The following is a 10,022-nucleotide window of genomic DNA, read 5'->3' on the forward strand; positions in this document are numbered from 1 at the left end:
CAGTGAATTGAGTGCAGGGGAAAGAGCACTCCTCTGGGTTCAAATCCTGTCCCTGCCACGTACTGCCTATGTGACCTTGGACAAGTCACTTAGTCTCCATGGGCTTCAGTTTCCTCATTTATAAAATTAAGAGTTCAGACTAAGGCCCCTTCCTGCTCAAGAACCTAATCTGTTAAATTATTCCCCACTGAGGCTGAAGCAAAGTATAGTTTAAAGTATTTGTTCTTTATATGGAGCTCATAAAAAACTGAAAAGTAAGAAGTGATCATTTCTCTCTTATATTAATAATCAATTATTGAATTAGGACCAGGATTTTTTCAGAAGCCTGCAAGTTGTTCAGTTTCTGCAGGACAATGTTGATGGATGACACTACTCCAATCCCCAGTTTTTGGATTCTGGTTGGGAGACCCTACCCAACTAGAAAACCCTACCAGTTGCTCCCTATTGTCTCCAGGAACAAATACAAAATGCTCTGTTTGGTATTAAAAGTCCTTTTATAACCTAGTCCCCCTCTTCCTTTTCCAGTCTTACACTCTACTCCCCCACACTTACTCTTTGATCTAGGGATGCTGGCCTCCTGGGTGTTCAGCAAAGAAGGTTCTCCATCTCTCAGGCTCCAGGCATTTTCTCAGGCTGTCCCCAAAGCTTGGAATGCTCTCTCTTCATCTCTGCCTCCTGGCTTCCTTGGCTTCCTTAAGTCCCAACCAAAATCTCATCTTTAACAGAAAAGTCTTTCCCAACTCCTCATAAATCCAGTGCTTTCCCTTTGTTAATTATTTTCCATTTATCCTCTATAGAACTTGCTTTGTATATACTTGTTTGCTTGTTGTCTTTCCATCAGACTGTAAGCTCCTTGAGGGCAGGGACTGTCTTTTGCCTCTTTTTGTATCTCCAGTTCTTAGTACAGTGCCTGGCACATAGTAGGTGCTTAGTAAACGTTTATTGATTGATGAATGTGCCAGGCTGGGTGCCAAGTGCTAGGCTTGTAATCCTGGGTTAGCGACTGTTTGCAAAACAGTAAAGAAATATTGCTCTTGAGCCTGTGGTCTCATCATGGGTCTCTGAAACTCTGCCTTTGGGAATTCCTACTGGGGCCCTTTATAGCTTTTCAGTTTTTTAAGAGTGCTGCATAAAAAGCAAATATTTTAAGCTAGTAGTGTCCATTTCAAATAGAAATGGCTGATATTTGCTTAGAAAACCATAAATTAACATTAGTTATGCTTGTTAAACATTTCCCAATTGCATTTTAATCTGGTTCTGGCCTCACATCATAATGGTAAGTGTTCTGGCTGTAGATTCAGGAACCTGGTCTCTTTCCCTCCTGCGCCTCAGTAAGAGGAGGGGGCTGTGGTCCCTTCTAGCTGCAGATGTAGGAGAGAATCAGATGAGGTGCATGATGCTTCCTACAAGTGTGATTTACTGATGGCTAGCAAATATTCTATTCATTTTCCAGCTTCTGGGTATCCATTCCATTCACCTCTCCTCCTAGTCTCAATCCCCAGCTAGGTCTGCTCTTTCATGAGCTGTGGGAGGTATGCTTGTGGGAAGTAAGGCCACACTGACCAGGGACACTTCTGGCCAAGACCCAGCCAGAAGGAGCATTGGCCAAAGACCCAAGGTGCATGATGGAGGAACAGTGGCGACAAGTAATGTTCCCGAGAAAGCATTTCTGCTGGTTTGTCGTGGGTAGTGTGGGTGCCCACAGGGGGTATGGCATTATTAGCCTAATGGGAAATAGCAGGGCAGGAGAGATGGGTGGCAGGCAGTGTCAAAGAGGGCTGGAAAGCCCCTTGGACTCCAAGATCCAGGAACAGAGGTTAAAGGTTGCCCATCGCCCAGAGATGACTTCACTTCTTTCTTTATAGGGCAGGCTAGGCCCTTGCTACTCCAGTGGCTTGTTCCAAACACAGTACCTTGTTGCCTAATTTGTGGCACTGGGTGGGGCCCTGGGGTGGCTGGGAGGATCCCACTTCCTGCCAGGGAGGAGACAGAATGGAATGTTGGCCTTTGGATCACAGCCTCAGCCAAACCAATCCCAAAGCACTTTTCTTAACCTGTGACTGAAACAGTCAGTGCCTGGACTGGAGGATGGTGGGATGAGCCGCTTCACTGGATGGGAGCTCCCAGGGCTTTGGGACCTCCAGGCTGCAGTGTCAGTAAGTCAATAAGTGACTGCGAGCACCTAGGGTTTGATACTAAATGTCCTCACTCTGTGAGGTGGTGACCTAGGGAGACAAGAGTCCATCCACCTCTGGAGTTCAGGGTTCAATTCTGGGCATCGCAGTGTAGGAAGCACATTGATAAGCCGAGGGCTCTTGAGGAGAGCTACCAGGATGCTGGCGGGCTTTGAGTCCATTCCATAAAAGGCTCGGATGAAGGGACTTGGCACATTGGGCCCAGAGAGAAGGCGGCTTTGGGGTGAGGTGGAGAAGGACATGAGAACTGCCTTCGAGGATTTGAAAGGCTGTCATAGGGACAGGGGAGTAATTAGGTTTTCTTTTGTTTGGCCCCAGATGGCAGAGCTAGAAACTGGGGCAGGTGGGAGATGGGACTTAACTTGGGCTCCACAGATACCCAGGATAAAGGTTGACGAGGAGAGCGGTCCCAGAGTGCAACGGCCGCCTCGGAGGTGGGAGGATCACTGACTCAAGGGTCTCTGTGACTTCCCCCCACAGGTTTTGTGGTAGAATTTATACAGGCTTTAAGGGTGACAAACCACTTCCCAATCATCATCTTATCTGATCCTCCGAACAATTGCTTGAGGCAGGTGCTATTATCATCCCCATTGTACAGATGAGTAAACTGGCTGAAGTGAAGAAGGGTCACACAGCTGGCCAAGTACATGAGACAGGACTGGAACCTGGATCTTCCTGACCTCAAAGTGTTTTGTTCCGTGAACCCCTTTCAAGAACAACCAAAAAATGTGTTGTGACCTCCTAGGGTAATTTAATATACTAGTCATGATATTCTTTTAGATTTATTCATTAAGTGCTTACAATAACTACAATGATAACTTTTGCCCCCAGAAGCTCATGATGGCGCAGAAAACCCTATCATGCTTTCAAGCACATGCACATATTTGTGGTCAGACAGAAAATATTTTGGTCACCTAATTAGGCAACTTTTTACAACTGAAGGGCCCCTGACAGAATCCTTGGGCCCCAGACGGAAATCACTGCCCTATCCACTGTTATCTGCCGCCCTCTAGTGGAGAGTCTTTGAGGGTATGGGGGGGGCGGGGTCTTGAAGGCCTCCCAGAGCCTTGCCGACCTGATTGGCCCACAGCAAACAGCTCTTCCATAGGTTCAAACACTCAGTACACTACCATCCACCAAGCATGATTTATTTTAAATGCAAAAATAATCAAATATATTATGATTTCTCCCCCAAGGAATGAAGTTCCACAGTCCTGCTGTGTACATGTCACAGAAAGGGGCAGATCCGTAGAAAGCGCATCTCCCAGGGAATGTGGAGTCATTAGCAACAGAACACACAGGAGAGTGATACCCAGGGCAACCCCTAAAGTCCTGTCCTTCCCCTCCCTCGCCCCCAGATCCCAAGATCTGACCAGCTTCAGACCACTTTGTAAATACCATCAAATCCGATGTCACTTGGGCAACAGGGGCGGGAGAAGCCCCTCTTATAACCCTGCCCCCTGCCCCCTCCCCCCCTGCCCCATCATAACAGGAGGCCTAATGTTTCCATTTCTGGAGAGAGGGAGGGAATTGGGGCACAGGGGGATAGCACCACCTTCTCCAACTCCCCAGCTCTCAGGAAACAGCTCACGCAAAGGCCCCTCCCTCTCCACCCAGGGCTGCTGCTACCCCCTCCAAAGGGCAGGGACAGAGGACGGAAGCCCATTGCCCTGGGTTATCTGCTGGAAACCTTGCAGGTAATAGAGGAAAGGAGAGCAGCCAGGGGAGGCCAGATGGGGCAAAGACTGGAGAGCCATGCAAGATGAAGGAAAGATGGCTACTGTACCCCAGCTACTCTACCCCATATTCCAAACACTAGGCTAGGCAGCAGTCCTGGGAGTCTTACTGCATAAGCTGAGGGCCCACTACAGAAGCCACAAGTCAAATGAAGCCCTGTGTGAAAGCCAAGGTGGGAAATGTGGCCCTTGGGCCTTTCCGGGGGGTTTGCTTAGAGCAGCACATACCCCTTTCAAGCAGCATTTTCAAATGTCTCTAAGAATGTGAGGTCACCCATTTTTCACACCTTTCAGAAGAAACTCACTGTTGGGCGGGGGGCTGTTGTGGTCCCAGAAGGGTCATAGGCTTAGGGGTAACCATTATGCATTTTCCTGAGGAAACCTTCTCTTGGGGAATGTGATTCCCTGGGATGAGGCAATCTTGGGGAGAACTGCATAGGAATAGGTATTTCGCTGAGGGATTTTTCTTAAGGATGACCCCTCAAAAGAGAAGAGCCCAGTCAGCATCTGCTGCTTCAAGCAGGGGAGCGAGCTGGCCATGAATGTTGCTGCTTCTAGGCTATCAGCTGCTGCTCAGCCGCAACCAGGATTTCAAGTAATAACCTGGCTGAGGGCCAGCCAGGAATGTCTCTCTGTGGCCAAGATGCAGAATCCACAGCATTTTTGTCAAGAGATCAGGAGATGGCCAAGGTCTCATGCCAGGGGGACATGCCTGACTTTCCAATATCATGTGCATGACGAAGGCCACATACCCCTGAACTGGGCTCTTCAGCTGACGGGACCGCTGCCAGATTTTAGTTGGTCTTACTACTCACAGTAGCTGAACCAGGGCCCCGGCACCCAAGGAGCAAAACACCGGCAGGGGTATAGAAGACAACACTGTCTTTGGTGAGACACCAGAGATACACGCCTGGAACTTTGGTTTAAAAACAAACAAACTCTTTAAAAGCCCCAGGGGGAAATCCTATGCAGGCTGTGGCTTCCCTTGCTAGAGACCCATGAGCAGGAGGTGGTAACCTTTGCTAGCTGAATTAGATGGATACATGTAAATGATTTCCTTACAAGAGGCTGGAAAAGGAAATAAATTATTTTGCCCCTGAGATAATTGGCGACCCTGTGCTTTTACATTTCACTAAAGAACATTTTCAGAGACAAGGTTAACAAAGTAGTTAGAAATTAAAATGACAGATCCCTGGATTTGACTAGAAGACAGCCTCTTCTCTTATGCCCGACTCCCATTTAAATATGAAAATGCTTCTTTTGGTAGGGGGGAAAGGAGTTGGAATCAGAATAGGTCGACGTGTAATCATACGTATTTCTTATGTTTGCAGCCTGAGCACTGCAACGTGATTCAAAATAAAAAATTTTTTAAAAAACTATACCAAGTTTTTTTCTTTCTGCTTTTGATTAGGAGAGTGAGCTGTTCAGAGTGAGGGTAGAGTTCAGGGCAGAGTTGTCTGACTTCCCCGGAGGTAACATGATTTTACTTAAAATTATTTCTGATACTTTAGATGGTCGGCAGGTCTGGAGGAGCTGAAACCAGTACCCTCAAGATGTAAACATGGCCCTCTGGTTTCCAATGATCTCCAATCCAAGGATCGTCAACGATTCTTTGGCGCTCCCTGCAGAGCCGTGTTGCCTTCCGAATACCTATTCCCAGCCAAGTAAGTGACAACCAAGTCCAAGCTTGGTGGAAGATGAGGGAAGAAGCCAAGGGAGCTCCGAGTGGGGCCTGACACATCAGGAAGTGCTGGATGACAGGTCTGGTTGTATCTTCTCTATCTGGTATCTAAGGCAGGAGCGTCACCTTGGGGCCCGGCCTCCTCGCAGCTATGGAAGCTCCAACAGGGTATGCTCCTCAAAGAGTTTTTGGGTGACCTGGTAGACCTGGCAGATGAAGGGCATGGCTTCATTCAGCATCTCCACAGCCTCCTCGGGGGCGCCCACATTCATGGTCTCTAGGAAGGCGCTGCGGCTGGGCAGCGTGCAGAATGCCATGGTGACGGCTTTCCGGATGATCCAGGGGTGGTAGGAGGCCAGAGTGCTGTTGTAGGAGTCTGTGCAGAGCACTGAGGTCTTGCAGTCCTCCTGGCTAGTCCTGAGCCCCTCCAGGAACATCTGCAGCCAGTGCAGGGCCCGGTGCAGGCGGAGGATGGTGCGGCAGCCAGAGTCAGGGTGATCAGAGCACTTCTGGAAGTCCACCAGTCTGTTGTCCAACTCATACTGCACCATGCACTGAAGGCTGGAGTAGTTTTCTTTCTGGTCACTGCTGCGGAACCTCTCCATGATCTGGATTTTGGTCATTAAGTCCTTTGAGATGAAGGAGAAGATGGTGCCGAGCTTGTTCAGGAACCTACATTTTCAAGACCAAACAAAGTGTCACCTGGCTGGGGGAGCCTGTCACGGCCATTCTCTGAAAGGGGGCCCCAGCTCTGCCCTCTGGGGTGAGAGAAATGAGGCCAAAGGGCTGATCCCAGGGGGATTTCCCTGGGGCAGACTGCTACAGAAACATGAACCAGCTGAGGCAATCAGGGAGGGAGTGGGCTGAAGTAAAGTGGGCATTCTGGTTCTCAGGGGCAGGGTCACCAACACCAATAATGGGAAGGACACAGGTCATCTAAGTTCCAGCAAAATGCTACTTCCAAAATCAAAACAGCACAGCCACCTTGCGGCTGCTTCCCTTTCCCTGTGACTGCTCAGAGGGCCATGTATAGCTCTGGCAGCCAAAGAGGGTATGGCTGGGACAAGGGGGTGACATCTCCTTGGTGCAGATCCTGTACCAACCCTTGCTGCCCCAAATGCATCTCCCAGGTGGCTGATGTGCCACGAGGGCACATCATGGTGCCTCCGCAGGAGGGTCTATATGTCGAGGGTCTATGTGTCGGGCCTCACGGGCCAATGGAAGAGTCCAGTCACTGGTGCCTGTAAAATGCTTGTAAGGAATGTGGACTTACGGAAGGTGAAACTGCTGCCCAGCAAAGCCTGCTGCATTCTGTGTGGCCCTGTGCTCACCCCACCACGCGCTGATGGACCCCTCACACCCTCATCCTAGATGTCTCCTCACACACAGTTCTCTTCCCATATGTGTTGTCTGATACTCAGGCACAGCCCAGCCTCCCACAAGTGGTTGGATTCACTTGCACTCTCTTCTCTTCACACAAAAGGGAGAATAATAATAATAATAATGATAATGATAATGATAATGATAGATCACATTTATATAACACTCTGTGCCAAGGCACTGCGCTAAGCACTTTACAATGACCATCCCAACAACCCTGGGAGGTAGGTGCTATTACTATGCCCATTCTACAGATGAGGAAACAGAGGCAAACAGAGTTGCCCACGGCCACAGTGAGAGTCTGAGGCTGGATTTGAACTCAGGTCTTCCTGACTCCAGGCCTGAAGTGCCACCTGGGAGCCCCCCCCAGCATGAGCTCTCCCTGGCACTCTGGCCAAAGCCCCTGGGATCCACAGAATGCCCTGGCACACTCACCTGATAAGGCCTTTCCAACCGGTAATATAAGGGTCCATGAGGACTTCCTCCTTCTCGCTGAGGCATTGCTTGAAACTGATCAGCACTAACTTCAGGTTAAAGTCGGCCTGTTCGTCAGCCATGGTCCACCACAACCTGAAACACACACAAGGTTCCCGAGCGATCAGGGAGCGTGCATCCGCTTTGGAGGCCTGGCTGGAATGGCAGACCTGATGTAATGAGGCATCTTTCTCAACACTGGCTCCCACTCACCCAAGCTGCTGTGGGATAGAAATGCCATCCAAGCAGAGTCAGGCTCCCAAGAAACTTTGGTAAACACAGCCAGCTCACTGAGTCTACAAACCTGCCAGTAGTCAGTGACTGGACAAGTCTGAGATGGGAGAGGCCAACCTGGAAGACATGCCCTGCCCTGGAATCTCTCGGGTACCCTGGATTCTTTGGCGGCCCATCTTTCCATCCTGGACCCAAGCCCAACTTCCCAGCAAAGCAGGAGACAAAACAAAAATTATTAAGATGAGGGAAGGCAGGAAGGAGAGGAGGGAGGCTACCCTTCATGCTACAGCTATAAGTCTTCCACAGATCTAAGATCTGTTTGCAATGCTCTAGGTTGTTAGCTGTGGGTGGCGCCTATGTCCCCAGATCACGGGCTCTTTAAAGGAAGGTCACATGCTTTTGTGTCTCCCCATGCACCCAGCATGGTCCAGAACACAGACTTGGCATTCAGTATTACCCTCGATGGCTGCCAGTATGATTAAAATCAACAAAGGGGGATGGCAATAGATTTAGGAATGGGGATTGAAGAGTTGAGGACCCCAAGACTTGAAGACGACTGAGGGCGGCCAATGGAAGATCAGGATTCTAGGAATTAGGACACCTCGTTCCCTCTTGGTTGTTGACTGCTTCCTCCCTCTTTATCTCAGTTCCCTTATTTGTACAATGAGAGGGTTGGATGTGTTGATCCCCAAGGTCCCTTCCAACTCTGACATTCTATTGTCTAAAGTCTCTTCCAGTTCAGATGGTCTATCAGTCAATGACAGATCAATTTATTGTTTAAACAGCCTCATGCTTTCTTATGATGGAGAATGAAAACAGCAGCAAGCAGGAAAATGCTGTGGGACTTTTTAATGATCTTTGGCTCCACAGTCTGCTATGTATACCGAGAAAAGAGGAAACTAAATGGTTTTGAGCAGGCTGAACAGCTGAGGATGGATGGGCCCGGCTCAGCTTCTGAAAGGTAAGGCCAATACCCACAATGGACATCACTTGGACTCTGCTATGATTACACTGGCTGTAAACCATTTGTCAGAGCTTCAAGGTCAGGGATGAGGAGCGGAGCACAAAGAAGGAAGGGAGAGGGGAGGGAGGGTATAAGAGTAGCCAAAGAAACAGAGTCTTAACGCTCTCCAAATAGCCTGGCTATGCTGACTCTCACAGGCACTTTGCCTAGCTCAAACCAAAGGCTCTTAGAGAGCAGTGGTCTGGGGTTCGATTGTAAATATGCTGGCCCCCAGTTCCCATTCCACTTCATTTAGCATGTGTATTGAACACTTACCACAAGCAAAAATAAATTTCAGAGCAGCAGAGTCTGACTCAGCACAGAGCAAGCCAGAGAAGGCCCCTCTGTCCCCTCCATGGAAGGAAGAAGACCCAACCCCAGTGATACAACAGTGCCATACATACCAGGGTCAGATGGAGAAGGTAAAAGGGGAGGGGATCCCAGGGTCTTACTCCTGGTTCTTCTGTCACTGCCTTCAGGTCCTAGAGTCACATCCTTGAAAAAAAAACACAAGAGTAGCAGAATGTCAGGCCCAGACCCCTTCGTCCTGTTCAGGTGCATAAAATACCTACGTTACAGAGGAAACCATACATGTACATAAACATAAATATTTACATATTTATATGTTATATATTGTTATATATTTATAGTATGTATTATATATTTAAACATAAATATATGTCTATATACACTATATATAAATACACATTCAGCATAAATATGTTAAAGTTTACTAAGCCCCTCGATTTCAAAGTCAGGATAAAGGAGGACTGAGAGGTTGGGAAGAAATCCATCTAGTCCCACCCGCTCTGACAGATGGGGAAACTGAGGCCCAGAGAAGGCAGAGAGTCAGACGTGGGTCGGTCAAGGCAGGGACAGGAGCCCCGGATACCGGGACCGTGACTCGGGCCCTGGGGCCCCTTCCCCCCCCAGCGCTGGGGGAGCGGAAGGCGGGGACTCGTGACCCTTGACCCGCCGCCCCCACCCCGGGCTCTGGGTCTAGTCAAAGGCCAGGATCTCCCCCCAGTACCCCTGACACCCGCCTACAGTTCCCCGACCCCTGCATCCCAGAGCAGGCATCGCCCCGAGCCCATCTCCCCAGCCTCACCTACACCTGACTCACCTGATGTTTTCGCAAGACTGCAGGTTCTTGGGTGGGGCCTGTCCTCAATCTCCTCCAATCACCGCCCAAGATCCGTTCCCAAGTCCCCGCCCCAGTTTGACTGACTGGGACAGAATCCAATGGAGAGCCGGCAAAGAGCGCCGGTCCAGAAGGGCAGGTCCAGGGCTCAGGAAGGCCGGCTCATAGGCTGGGTTTG

General features: G+C 49.5%; 1 protein-coding gene across 1 annotated transcript; it reads right to left on the reverse strand.

The window, feature by feature from the left end:
* Window positions 1-2,961: 2,961 nt before the first annotated feature.
* Window positions 2,962-9,986, reverse strand: CPTP (ceramide-1-phosphate transfer protein). Its single transcript, XM_020976415.2, has 4 exons — window positions 9,827-9,986; window positions 9,108-9,198; window positions 7,428-7,562; window positions 2,962-6,284 (listed from the first exon to the last, which is right to left on the reverse strand). The coding sequence occupies exons 3-4, from the start codon at window positions 7,547-7,549 to the stop codon at window positions 5,762-5,764; spliced, it is 645 nt and encodes a 214-aa protein (XP_020832074.1). The 5' UTR covers window positions 7,550-7,562; window positions 9,108-9,198; window positions 9,827-9,986; the 3' UTR covers window positions 2,962-5,761.
* Between the last annotated feature and the right edge of the window lie 36 nt (window positions 9,987-10,022).

This window comes from Phascolarctos cinereus, unplaced genomic scaffold (assembly GCF_003287225.1).
Source record: "Phascolarctos cinereus isolate Bilbo 61053 unplaced genomic scaffold, phaCin_HiC Scaffold_726;HRSCAF=1367, whole genome shotgun sequence".
Taxonomy (NCBI): domain Eukaryota; kingdom Metazoa; phylum Chordata; class Mammalia; order Diprotodontia; family Phascolarctidae; genus Phascolarctos; species Phascolarctos cinereus.

What these genes read in the sequence shown, in the direction of transcription:
- CPTP (XM_020976415.2), bottom strand. Translation starts at nt 7,549, where the DNA reads ATGGCTGACGAACAGGCCGACTTTAACCTGAAGTTAGTGCTGATCAGT. An exon ending in GGTTGGAAAGGCCTTATCAG is followed by an intron (nt 6,285 to 7,427) that starts GTGAGTGTGCCA and finishes TTGAAAATGTAG; the next exon opens with GTTCCTGAACAAGCTCGGCA.